The sequence below is a fragment of the Spermophilus citellus genome, assembly GCF_964194105.1.
Source record: "Spermophilus citellus genome assembly, chromosome: 15".
Taxonomy (NCBI): domain Eukaryota; kingdom Metazoa; phylum Chordata; class Mammalia; order Rodentia; family Sciuridae; genus Spermophilus; species Spermophilus citellus.
The window spans coordinates 45503314-45516666 of record NC_138195.1 but is presented as its reverse complement, the minus strand read 5'-3'; the positions used below and the strand labels follow the sequence as shown (position 1 = coordinate 45516666).

The following is a 13353-nucleotide window of genomic DNA, read 5'->3' as shown; positions in this document are numbered from 1 at the left end:
GGGTCGGGGAGGTTGCCTGGAGGCCTGAGGGAGTATCCTGGGGTGGGAGGAGGCTCTCAAAGCTCTGGCTGTGCCCCTAAGTGGGCAGGCTGCAGGTCCTGGGAGGCCTCTCAGGTACCACAGGGGGAGGCTCACAGCTTCAGGTGCAGGGCTCTGCAAGTCAGCACCAGCTGAGGCCCGAGCAGGGAAATCCTTCTCCTTCCTCCTTCCAGAACCCGCCCCAGGCCTTGTAAGTCCCCGGGGCTTCCTATCTCCCTGTTCCTTCGTCTCCTTTCCTGTCTCCTCCTGTCTCTTGCTCCTCGTGGGGGACCTGGGCACACTCCCAGCTCCCCCTTCCTCCCATCCCAGCACAGGAACCTGCCTAGCGGGCAGGCCCAGCTTTGCAGTGTTTGGCTGCCCCTCTGAGTGCAGCTGGAAAGCCCCGGAGTGGTGAAGGGAGCCATTCTTCCCGCCCTCTCCCAGCAACGAGGCCTCAGGGCTGCGGAGGCGGGTCCTGCCGTTTGGAGCCTCTTAGCCGCCACCCTACTCTGGGCCCAAAGAGCCCTTTCTTCTTCAGTTGTCTGTGTCCCAAGAGGGGAGCTGGGCCAAGGGCTGTGAAAGCCCCTCTGTTCTGGCCTCCAGGCCCTGGCTCTCTCTTCTTAGCTCCCTTCTGGGAAAGTGTGACCTCTGTGTCCCCTCTCCACTCTGAAAGGCCCTTTGGGGTGGGGTGGGGTGCAGAGGAGCTAGGAGAGGGAGGCCAAGGCCGTTCTGTTTGCTGGGGAGCCAGGGCCCTGTCCCAGGTCCTCCTCAGGACCTCTCCTATTTCCATCCCCCCATGCCATAATGCCACTGAGTAGTGCCTTCAGAGCCGAGTGTGGCCCTGCCTGCTCCCAGCCCGCCTGACCAGGGGGTCCCGGGCCACCTGCCTGCACGATGCTGTGGCCCTCGGGGATGTCCTCGGGGACGCTGGCCTCATAGCTGCTCTGCAGAAAGATGGGCCGGTTGTCGTTCACGTCCAGGACGGTGACAAACACGGTGGCCGTGCCAGTGCGTCGCTTGCCTACGGGGCCGTTGTCTGTGGGGGTTTTAGGAGGGCAGTTAGTGGCTTCCTGAGGGGCAGGCTTCCCGGGCCCAGGCACGCTCCTGGGCTCCAGCCAGACACCCGCCCTGTTCTGCCCCACAGGCCGGGTGTTTGCAATGGTGACTCTTTCCCTTCCCACAATGACACCAACAGCACACAGAAACAGGACCATGCACTGGGCACTGTTCTCACTCAGTCCTCACCCATTTCACAGAGAAGGCAACTGAGGCACCCAGCAGGTGAAATGGCCCAATGCCTGGGGACCTGCAAATGCTAATTTTTTTTTTTGGAAAAAGGGTCTTTGAAGATGTAATTAAGTTAAGGATCTTGAGAAGAGATCATCTCGGACCTTCAGGTGGGACCTAGACCCAACAATAAGCATCTTTATGAGAGAGACATGCTGGGGGGCAGGGTTGCACGCCTGTCTGTAGTGCCAGCACTCGAGGGTCTGAGACAGGAGGACTGCAAGTTTAAGGCCAGCCTGGGCAACTTAGTCCCACCCTGTCTCAAAAAAGAAAAGAGAGAAGGCAGAAGGAGATTTGAGACAGGGAGAAGGTCACGTGGAGGTGAAGCCACCAGCCAAGGAGCACCCACAGCCATGGGAAACCGGGCGTCGGGGAAGGGTTCTCCCCTAGAGGCTGCGGAGGGACTGCAGCCCTGCTGACCCCTCCTTGTGAACTTCCAGACCCAGGAGAGATACATTCTGATGTTTTAAGCCACCGTATCTGTGATGCAAATGGAGGACACTGACACAGGCTGTGAGATGGCAAAGCCAGCAGCTGGGGGTGAGGAACAGGGGAGGGAGCTGTCCTCTGCTCCTGTCCATCGATGATGGGCAGAATGTGGGCCCAGGGACACCCACGCCCACAATTTCTCAAAAGAAATGGAATATCTGAACTCTTAAACAAGAGCTGTCATTGCTATTAAAACACAGGGGCTTAGAGACGTGCCGCAGGGCAGATCTGGCTGGGGGTGGGGGGGCTCTGCACTCAGGGGCCTGGTCCTGCCTGGCTCCTAAACCCAAGGTGTCCATCCGGGGACTCTGCAGAACCCTCCCAGCCTGGGGTGGGTGAGGGTGGAAGCCTTGGCCCTGCCCAGGACAGCTGTTGGGTTGTCCTCCCTGGAGGAAGGAGCTGTGCTCAATGTTTGTGACCAGACCAGGGTGGTCACCCCAGGGAGAGGCATGGCAGCTGGAGTTGGCTGGGAACCAAGGGTGACTCTGCTTCTTCCCCAGGCTAGCTGGCCACATGCCGGATGCAGTCACCTCCCCAGGCAGATCCTCTTACCTCCCAAGCTCTCCCCCAGCCTAGCCTCCTGCTACCCCGAGGGGCCTGCTCACTTGCCCCAGCTGGGGACGCTGAGCTGGGAGGCCACCCAGAATGTCAGAGCCTGAGCCCTTTCCTCTGAAGCTGCAGCTGGACTCAGAGGGGATGAGGAGTCTTCAAGGGTGGGGTGGCCTCCCCAGGGTGGGCAGAAACAGGACGGGGGTGTCCAGGCAGGTTGGACTGGGGATGAACTGCGCTGGAAAGAGTGAGTCAGGCAGCTCATCCCGCCCCCTACCCTCCAGGGCCCTGAAAGGCTCCCAACTGCCTGAAGATCAAAGTCCAAATTTCCAGTCCAGCCTTAGGCTTCCCAAACCCAGGTCAACCGATCGATCGATCTATTTTTCTTTCTTTCTTTTTTGGTACCAGAGATTGAACCCAGGGGTGCTTAACCACTGAGCCACACCCCCCAGCCCTTTTGTATTTTATTTAGAGACAGGGTCTCCCTGAGTTGCTGAGCACCTCACTGTTGCTGAGGCTGGCTTTGAACTAGTGATCCTCCTGTCTCAGCTTCCCAAGCCGCTGGGATTACAGTTGTGCACCTCGGCACCTGGCAAACCGAGAGCTTTCTGATCTCGGTCTTTTCTCTCTAGTGTAGGCCAACCTTGGGAAAACTGCCTCTCTCTCTCTCTCTCTCTCTCTCTCTCTCTCTCTCTCAGACCAGGCCCTGAGTGTTCCTCTGAGGGGACCGTCCCCCACTCTCTGACTCTGAGGCCTGGGATTCCGGGCAGGAGGCTCTGCCCCAGCTCCAGGCATGGGCCCGGGGCTTAGGCCTAACCAACCCGCGCACCTCAGTCCCCTGGTCACAACAAAGGCTCAGTGACGGCCCTGGGACAGACGGAACTAATCCGAGCTAATCTGCGGCTTCTGCTGGGACCCTGTGTAAGAAGCAAGGTCTGTCTGCCCTGCCTGCACTTGAACCTGAGAGGGTGGAAAGACGGGGTGGGTGGGTGGGGCTGCTGCAATGATTTGCCTCCACCAGGTGATGCAGGGCAGGAAGAGCCAGCCAACGTGGATCCCCAGGCCAGGTGGCACCACCTGGGCCTGAATCCAGTCGCACCTCCCGCGAGGTCTCCGTGGACTGGTTCTGGGAGCCCACAGAGCGGAGGTCAGCTTATTCTATTTTTAAACGTGCAATTCAGAGAGTCCAACCTGGCTCCCGGGCATCTCGGAAGCCCTCCTCGGCCTCGCCCACTCCCTGTTCCTGCCACCCGTGTGCCCGATGCGCCTGCGCCCTCCCTTCTCCCTTCCCGCTCTCTTTGGCCTGGTGCTGCAGTGAGGGTCTCCCTGCTGGCCTCTGCTGGCTCCCAGGAAGTCCCTGCCTTAGCATCCTAAGCTTCACATACAGCCCGGAGCATGAGCCTTGGCCGCAAGTGCTAGTGCTTGGTGGCACTTGGTTCACTGGCCTCAGGGCAGAGTCCCTCCTTTGGCTCCACGCCTGGCCTCCGGAAGCCTCCGTGTGAACTCTGCCCCGTGAGGCCGTGTTGGTGGTGTATGTGTGTGTGGCCCAGATGGCACGTACCGATGGCCTCCAGGACAAGTGTGTATGCAGCAGTGGTCTCGCGGTCCAGCCCCACCACCGTCCTCACAAAGGCATCGCGGTAGCCCACGCTGAACTTCCCGTCCACGTTTCCCTCTGTGGATAAAAGAGAAGGAAGCTTCGGGTTGGTACCAGAGCTCTAGGACCAGGCAAAGGGAGCTGCCCCCCAAGTCTCTGCTGCACGCCTGGGGTGGCCCAGGAGGGAGTGCCATGCTCAGGTCAGCCCTCCCCAGGGGCTGTGATGAGGGCACAGCTGCATGGGCCAGGTTCCTGGACATAGGGGCATAACATTTATTGAGCACCTACTACATCCTGGCCATTCCACGTTAATGGGTTCATTTAACCTCCATTTGACAGAGAGGAGAAACGGGTCCTTTTCTGAGGTCATGACATGCTGCCCCTTCTCCACTCTGCCCCCTGCCTCCCTGCAGAAGTGGCTGAGCAGTTAACTCGAGTGGGAGCTTTGAAATGTGGCCCAGGACTTTGGGCTCAGCTGAGCGTTGCTCAGGCCCTGGATCTCCAGTGCTAGCAGGGCACGGCTGAGATCCAGTCTGTATGGAGGCACCAGTGTGTGAAGAGCAGAGCGGGTGGACAGAGACAGTCTTCCCTGTGAGCTGCAGGCAGTGTGGTGCTCTGGGCAGCAGAGGGCGCCACGGTACTAGGTTTGGAGAGAGCTGGGACCAGGACTCTGCAGAGGCGCTGAGGATCTGGAAGGGCTCTCAGCAGGCCAGAACCCGCCCCTTGAGTCCCGGGAATGCGTCCTGGGGCTGCCAAGAACTCCCTTGTCCTTGCTGGTTTGCCCCTGGAAGTGTCCTGGCCCCGCTCCTCTAGCACGCCCCAGTGTGTGAAGTACCATCTGTAAGGACAAATCTGGCTTCCAGCAGGGACAGGAAGAACTAAGGAATAATTAGTGTCCGTGACTGAGCCCTGGTGCTGACTGCCACGTGCAGGGTGCAGGCTCTGGGTACCTCGCCTTTCCTGGGTCAGTCCTGAGGACCAGGCTGGAGGTCGCCCCGTCGGGTAGGGAAGCGAGTGGCTGCAGCGACCCTGGACGGGCTGTGAGCCCCGGAGTCCGAGCTCCAGGCCAGAGGAGTCAGGGAGCCGGAGTGCGCACTGCACACGTGTGCAAGCGCGCATAGTAGGCATGTGCTTGGCTGCGCGTGATGTGGCTGCGGGCCAGTCGTGAGTAGAGAGGGGACAGCCCCGTAGAGGGACCGCTGGAGGGCTGAGGGCTGAGGGCTGCCGACTCTCCCCACCTCCGCGTGTCCTAGCACCTCTCAGGTGAAGGGTGCCCAGAAGGATGCCCAGCCCAGGGAAGGACCTCCATCCTGTCCATCCTGCCACCGCGGCAGACGTGGTTATTCCATCGTGGCTCGTGTTCCTGGTCGCGACAGGACAGGGCTCCACCATCTTTGGCCACAGCTGTCCAGGGGATAGCTGGTCACCATTTTAAAGCTAAATCAACTGACTGAGGCCTCCCAAGCCAGCTGCCTCTAAACAGATGGGCGTTCTCCGTGTGGGTAAGGGGTCCTCGGGGAAGGACAGGCCACGTGCCCCCAGTCACTCTTCCTCACCCTGACTTGGGGTGCAGGGGGAAGCCCAGCCAGTCCCCCCTCCCCTGTGTCACCCCTTGACAGGTTCAGGAGGTCCCCAGGGAGCCCGACCAGAGTGATGAAGCTGCAACCCCTGGGGAACGCTGCACACCCTCCGTGACGCAGGGGCGAGAACCGAGCCCCGAGTCCCGAGCCCCGAGGCCCGAGCCCACCGCTCCAGCCGCAGGCCTCCCACCTGTGATGAAGTAGCTGAGCTCGGCGTTGAGGCCCACGTCGTTGTCGGTGCAGTTCAGCCAGACCACCCGGAACTCCCGCGGCACGTCCTCGGACACCGACACGTTGTACACGGCCGGGGAGAAGGTGGGCGTCTCGTCGTTCACATCCAGCACTGTGGACACGGGGACACGAGCTAGGCCCGGCTCCAGAGGCTCATGCCCCGCACCCAGCAGGAATGGGATTTGCAAGGGAGTCACCAGCCTTGAGTGGCGCTTGTGCCAACACCTGCTGGTCATGAACCCTGGGCCTCCTGTGCCTGCTGGGCCAGAGCGGAGCTGACCAGAGCTCCCTCATTGCCCTGCCTCTGGGCTTATTGCTGCTCATACTGTCAAAGGGAGGAGAGAAAATTCCAGAATCTCTCTGGACTGTGCCTAACAATGACAGCAGAGATCACAGTGACAATCACAGGGACGGGGTAGGCTCTTCCACACGCTAAGTGCCATCCTCACAGGACTCCACGCAGGCCACGGGGCATCCCTAGGAGGCGGGCACCCTCGGGCACAGCCCCAAGCTGGGGATACAGAAGCTCAGAGCCAAGGGACTGGTCTAAAGTCCCAGGGACAGAATGGAGGGGCCGGGCTCTTGGGGAGGCCTGGGGTGTGAAGGACTCCTCCCCCACAAGGTTGAGTTTCCCCTAAAGATTTCCCCCAGCTCCACGTGCCAGGCCTCTCTTCCTGAGGCTGACGGGCTTGGGGTGACCTTCACAGGGAAACGGCCCCACCATATTGGCTCCCCCCCGTGGTACCCGCAGGAACAGTAATGGGCTCATGGGACGCTGTGGCCTCTGCTGAGCCCTGGGGAGAGGCCCTCTGGGTCCCCTCCCTGTTAATCGTGGTAAAGAAGCCGGTCTTTGACCTGGCACTAGGCGCCCAGGGACAAGCCGTGGGTCGACAGGACAGAGATGTGGCCTCCGTCCTAGGTCCTGAGTGGGGGTCCAGCAGGCGTGCCTGCGCTGAGCTCCCTCCCCCACACAGCTGCCCTCCTCCATGCCTGTGGAGCCACAGGAGCCAGATGGGACGGAACGGGCTGAGGGGACGGGTCTCCGTCCAGTCTAAGCTCGGTACTTGTTTCCCTGGAGTCATTCCTGGCCCGGTGGCCATGACTCATGTCAGTGTCCCCACCTTGTCTGGACAATTAAAGGCACATCCCAAGCAGATGAGACTGTCCTCCACCCGGGCCCTGCCCCAGGTGTGGTGGGCCCTGAGGATCAGCTCAGGGGGACAATCTTGGGGAACCTGGGGATGTGGCTGCCTTCTCCCAGGTCGGGGAGATCCTTCACTCTCCAGAGAAACTCTGGCCTCCCAAGACAAAGGCTCCCTCCACAGCCCCCCGCCCTCCCCTGCTTGCTCCCCCCTGGGGGTCCCAGGGCCCACTCCGACCTCCCTGTGTCTCCTGGGGTCAGAGATCAGGAGGGGTGGGGGGACCTTGGCAGGGACTGGAGCCCTGATGGCAGTGGCCAGGTGGGGACAGGCTTTGCTGGCATCCTTAGCATGGCAGAGACAGGCAAGCTGTGAGGTGCTGAAGGGTCCAGCTGGGGAGGGTGCCCGTGGCCAGTGGGCACCGTGGTGAGTATGGACGCCCCCCCACCCCCCTGCAGGAGGCCGCCTCCTCACCGCGGACGGTGAGCGTGCTGGTGGAGCTCTTGGTGGGCGTGCCCGCGTCGCTGGCCACCACCCGCAGCTGGTACTCGGCGATGCGCTCGCGGTCCAGCTCGGCGGTGGTGATCACCACGCCACTGCTGCTGTTGATGAGGAAGTCCATGCGGGGCATGCCCACCTGCATGCGGTAGGACACCAGCCCGTTCAGGCCCTCGTCCAGGTCAATGGCCACCACCTGAGAGAGGAGACAGGCTGCGTGAGGCACCAGGCCACTGCCCCAGTGTGCCTCCTGGAGGCTTTCTAAGGACAGCTTGTGAGAGCTGACGGAGGTCCAGGTAGGCTGCCATCCAGAAGCACTGGGCGAGGCTGCAGGTGGGCAGGGAAGGGACTTCCTGGAACTTTCTAGGACTTCCCGTGAGGAAGGCCTTCCAGGTTCCTTCCAACAGGCCCTGGGTTCCTCAAACTCTCCAGTGGCCCAGAAATCTCCCCTCGTCCTCCAGCCTGTGATGCTGGCTTGCAGCAGTTGGCCAGTTCAAAGACCCTTCAACAGATGAATGAATGGAATATTACTCAGCCATAAAGAAGACTGAAATTATGGCATTTGCCAGTGAACGGATGGATCTGGAGACTATCATGCTAAGTGAAATAAGCCAGTCCCCCCAAACCAAAGGCCAAATGTTCTCCCTGATTCGCAGGTGCTAACACACAACAAGAGGGGCAGAGAATAGAAGTTCAGTGGATTAGATAAAGGGGAATGAAGGGAAGGGAGGGGTGTGGGAAAAACAGTGGAATGAGACGGACACAACCTTCCTCTGTTCATATATGAACACACGACAGTAAACTCCACACCATGGACACCCTCAAGAATGAGATCCTCCTTAGACTAAGCTGTGCTGCATGTGTGTATAACATGTCAAACGCACTCTACTGTATATCTAAAAAGAACAAATAAAACAAGAAATCTCGATTGCTGAGCCCCTAGATGGGGCCAGGGGACCACACAGCTCACCCCAGAACCCCCTCCCCCGTATGAAGAGTCTCTGAGCCACACCCTGCCAGCTTCCCCAAAGGGCTCCTCGTGGTTCTGAGCCGCTTCTCAGGGGTGCGCTGGTGGGCATCTCCTTCCCTGCTGTCTGCGAGCCCCGAGAGCAGGGTTTGGGGCTTCGTCCACTCTCTCACCCTCCAGCCCTCCTGATCTGTTTGGGGGACCACTCCTTGGGGACTGGCTGTGGCTCCCTGGGTGGAGGCTCCCCCTGCTGGGGGCCTGGGGAGAGCGCTCTGCTGAGAGACTCAGTCTCTTACAGGTGGAGAAACTGAGGCCCAGCAGCCAGTGGGCACTGCCCACTCTGGGATCCTGGCAAGCGACTCTCCCCTCTTTGAATGGGGACAAGTCAACCTGATCCCACAATCTCTCACGTACAAACTACGATGGACACGACACCACAGTCACTGTGTATTTCCTGCAGCTTGCTTGACACCCACATCTGGTTGAATGGCCATAGCATGGCCAGGCAGGTAAGGTACTACTGATATCTCCAATTCCCAAGCCAGGGGGCTGAGACTCAGAGAGGTTAAGTAGTGTGCTCCAAGTCACACAGCACATGGGTAGTGGAATTGGGACCCACACCGATGGTGAGGGGCCTTCCAGGTCCAAGTGTTTTGTTTTGCAGTAAGTACTTGGGGCGAAGGGACCCCAGGGCCTTGCACACTCTAGGCAAGTGTCTGCCGCTGAGCAACAACACCCTAGCCCCAAGCCTTTGTTAACCAGGAGGACCTTCCGGAATTTCTAAATGGCTCCTGTTAGGGTATCATCTCCCCTGAATTGGCACCTTCAGGGCCTCCCTGACTAGAAGGGATGAGGCAGGAGGCCGAGGGGCCGTGTCGAGGATGGGCCCATCTCTTCCGGGCCACAGAGTCTTGAGTGAGTTTCTTTAAAACCTCCTGCAAATCAGGTGAGGTCAGAGCTGGAGGCTAGATGCGGGCTCAGGCTGCGGGCCTTCCCTGGGCTCTGGATCCGCCCTGTGGGCCAGCCCTCCGCCAGGCCTGGACAGGGCCTCTGGCTTGGCTTCCAGCATTCTGAGCACCTCCCTCCCTCCCTCCCTCTCCGCCTCTGTGCCTCCCTGTCCTGCTGGGTGCCACACACCCCCCCTCCATCCATCAAGCCCTCTTCCCCCAGGGACCCGTCCAGACCTGGTGGGCCACCACCAGTCCCTCCATCTCTCCTGCCTGGCGTGGCTTGCACACCGTCCGGGGGTCTTGTTTGGCAACCCTGCCCCCTGCAAAGTGCACCCCCGGCCACCCTTCGACTGTCACCTGATAGACGGAGGGACACTCACCTGGTAGATGGAGACGCCCGTAGGGGTGCCCTCCAGCACCTCAGCCACGAAAGGCAGGTTCTGAAAGGTGGGGTCGTTGTCATTGAGATCCAAGAGGTTCACAAACACTGTGGCACTGCCGGTGGCCCTCAGGGGGGGTCTGCCACCTGCAGCACAGGGGAGGGAGGGCCCAGGGAAGAGGGGCGGGGAGGGGGCAGGGTCAGGGTCCTGTCCAGCCCCTCCCCAGGCAGCCTGGGCTCTGCCCCTCCCCAGCCCCTCCCTGGGTGCTCTGGGGGTCCAGCTGGACAGAGGTGTCACTCTCCTCCTGGTGACCAGGCACAGCCCTCCTGGCCAGCCCCAGCCTCCTGAGGACCCATCCGGGGGGTCTCCCTAGGCCCCAGGGTCGAGGGCCACCGCCCCCGTGAGGGGCTCTGAGGGTGGGTGGGGGTCGTACAGTCAGCCACAGAGATGACGATCCTGCGCATCAGCTCCGCCTCCAGGGGGTCGGGGTTCTCGCGGTCCAACATGACGTGGGTGGTGCGGATCTTGCCTGTGGTGCTGTTGAGGCTGTAGAACTTGTTGGGAGGCTGGATGCTGTACACCAGGGTGCCGTTCTCCCCCAGGTCTGGGTCCACGGCCACCACCTGCCCGGAGGGAACAGACCCTTCACTGAGCCCAGTGCAGGGGGGGTCTCTGTGCCCACCTGTGATAGCACCTAGCACCTAGCACTCACCTGTGTATAGCACTTAGCTCCTAGCACCTACCTGTGTATAGCACCTAGCACCTAGCACGGACCTGTATATAGCACCTAGCTCCTAGCACCCACCTATGTACAGCAGCTAGCTCCTAGCACCTACCTGTATATAGCACCTAGCACCTAGCACTCACCTGTGTATAGCACTTAGCTCCTGGCACCCACCTGTGTATAGCAGCTAGCTCCTAGCACCCACTTGTGTATAGCACCTAGCACCTAGCACGGACCTGTGTATAGCACCTAGCTCCTAGCACCCACCTATGTATAGCAGCTAGCTCCTAGCACTCACCTGTGCCAGCAGGTGCCTGTGTCTCAGAAGCACTAGGCTCTCTCCGTGCACTGTCAACCGCCTTATGAGGTGGACATGTATGATTATGTCCATTTCACAGAGAAGGCTCAGTGAGGTGCCCAACCTCTGGAAGCCAGGAGACAGCTGAACTGGGGTGTGCCCAGTCCTAGGTCCCTCAAGCCCAGCAGGCAACACTGCCAGCTCGTCTGCGTGTCCTTCCTTTACAGGCACGCAGGGACAAGTTCATGGGCTCTGTGGTCCTGCAGTTCCCTGCCCCTGGTGATCTGTGCGTGGGGGCTGGGGGGGGGGGGGCGTCTGAACCTGGGCTGAGCTTGGGAAGGATTTGAAGTGAAACCGTGCCTCGTCCCCAAACCTCTCTTCCCTCCGTTGGAGCTTCTGACCGTGGAGAGATGGGGAAAGAATTGGGCCTCAGCGACATCGCGGATGACAGGGTGGACAGGGAGCCATGGCTGGGCCCCAGTTTGCAGAGGAAAACATCCCAGAGAGGCCCAGGCCAGATTCAAGGTCACACAGCACCAACCTTGGGACCAGCCCAGCTCACACTCTGGGGACAGCAGTGGCTGCCACCCTCAGCTCCTCCACCTGCTGTGCTGCAAACGCCATCATGGCACCAGAGGAGGATGGGATCAAAGCCAGGGAAGGGTGACTGCAGTCCCCAGGGCCGTATCAGGACAGTGTCATTCTTAACTCCAGGACATTCGGCAATGACAGCCGGGCCCCGCCAGCTCCTCCATCATGTTCTATGTGAGGCCTTTATGCTTTGGCAGCAGAATCTGTCCCTCCTCTGGCTTAATCCCCAGCCAGAGGTGTCTCTGGGGCTACTCGAGCGGAACAGACAGATGAGCTGCCCTGGCCGAGGCGCCCAGCTGCCCCGGAGGGAGGCGGATGCTGGGGCCCGACCTGGGGTCCCTGCCAGGAGGGGGGCAGGCAGCCCAGCCCCGCCAGGCTGCTCCCTCCCAGCCCGTGGCACCAGGGGGTGGGGGAGGGCATCCACCTTCTAGGCCGGAGGTGCCATCATTGGGCCGTGGGCACGTGTCCCCAGCCTCCATCCTGGGGACCCCAGCACCCCCATTTTGCAAGAGGAAACAAGGCTCCAGGGCACCCTGAGCACCATTCGAGCCAGGCCAGGCCTGTCCCTGAAGGAGGAGGCGCGCCTTGCCCTCCCACGTTCTCTGGGGTTGGAGGAGGAGGAGGGATGGTGACCCTCGGACGGGGACAGGCTCCGGGGGACAGGACCCGTCCTGGGCCCACGCGGGAGACCCACTGCACGCCAGTGGGGGGCTCTCGTCTTCTCCCCCAAGTGCCAGAGGTGCTGGGTAGACCGCCCTAGCTGGGGGGTGGCGGGAATTCGGGCCCCGGGCGTCCCCCGGTCGTGGCGTGGGCTGGGGCCCGCAGACTCCCCGCCGGGCGATTTCGGGAATCTCACCTCTTCCCCTCATTTATCTCCTGTTCCATGCTCCTCGTTTTTCTCCGGGCCTGACGGGGAGTCATGCTCTCCCTCTCCCCTCTCCTTTAGAGGCTTTGAAAGGCTCTAAATCAACGCCCATCAGCCAGGTCCTTGAAGGAGGCTGCAGGAACCTCGGGAGAGCTGGGCCCAAAGCTCACTGCAGACGGGGACGGCCGCCCCGAGGGCGCGCCCAGCAGGTGGACAGAGTGACCAGTGCCCGTGCCCGTCACACCTGGCGCACAGATGCAGGTGGGAGACCCCCCCCAAAGCACCTGAGCAAAGACTCCAGCTCAGGAGCCATCGCCTGAGCCTCGGGCTCCAGGGCCGGGGCCAGCGCTGTGCTGGAGGGGACCCTTGGGACAGTCCTGGGCCATGTGCCCTAGTGTCCAGGTGAGGGAGAGCCAGCCCAGCTGGGGAGGGAGGAAAGAGAGACATTCCCCAGACCAGACCTTCCAGGACAGAGGTTTCCAACACCTACAACATGTCTGGTGCTGTGGAGGACACAGGTTCAAGAGTACACCACAGAGACCGGACTGCAACAAACAGTGGCTGCCGCATGTTGGCCACTCACTGTCCGCCAGTGCTGTGAGTATTGGGACATACCGACTCTGACCAGGTTGGGGCTCTTACTACCTCCATTTTCTAGGTGAGAGGATTGGAACACAGAGAGGTTAAGCAACTTGCCCCAGGTCACACAGCTGGAAGTGGTGGAGCTGGAATGAGAACCCAGACTCTTTGATGTCAGCAGCTGCCCAAGCTAGCCACCTCTTGATAATAGGCAACCAAAGGAGCAAGCGTGGACTGTGGGACCTGGAGAAAACCACCGGAGAGGGGCAGAGGCATGGAGGGCCTCTCTACCAGGAGACCTTCCCAGCTGGGACAGATGGAGGAGACTGAGGGCTGTGGGGGAGAGGAAGCAGAGCATTCTGGGGGAGGGAGGAGCTTATGTAAAGGCTCTGGGGTGGGGAGGAGGCGAGTGGGGCAGGGAACTGAGAGGCCAGTGGGTGGGGTGTGTACACCTGTGTGTGATGGCGGGGTGTGCGGTGGGACATGATCAGGATGTGGGCCAGCCCCCCTCAAATGTCACACTTTTCTTGTCACCTGACCTCTGGGCTGGCTGTTCTGTCTGCAGCCACCTTTCCCCGTGACCAGCCACACCCCTCCTCACCGGGACCGGG

General features: G+C 60.9%; 1 protein-coding gene and 1 long non-coding RNA gene across 17 annotated transcripts in view; one reads left to right on the top strand and one right to left on the bottom strand.

Annotated features, from left to right (window-relative positions):
• CDH23 (cadherin related 23) overlaps nucleotides 1–13353 on the bottom strand; it is a 381002-nt gene that overhangs the window by 88826 nt on the left and 278823 nt on the right. For 15 of the 16 annotated variants that reach the window (XR_014018890.1, XM_081267119.1, XM_081267138.1 and 12 more), the window contains 6 exons: nucleotides 10119–10308; nucleotides 9686–9831; nucleotides 7365–7584; nucleotides 5711–5863; nucleotides 3905–4018; nucleotides 906–1054 (listed from right to left, as the gene is read on the bottom strand). Coding sequence is in view for 15 of the 16 variants with exons in the window: in XM_081267119.1 (XP_081123245.1) it covers nucleotides 906–1054; nucleotides 3905–4018; nucleotides 5711–5863; nucleotides 7365–7584; nucleotides 9686–9831; nucleotides 10119–10308 (972 nt within the window). In the remaining variant the exon portion in view is untranslated. The other variant, XM_081267121.1, reaches the window with a different exon arrangement.
• Nucleotides 1061–5703, top strand: LOC308633886. Its single transcript, XR_014018892.1, has 3 exons — nucleotides 1061–3276; nucleotides 3365–3490; nucleotides 5560–5703. It is a non-coding gene; the product is annotated as an uncharacterized lncRNA (long non-coding RNA).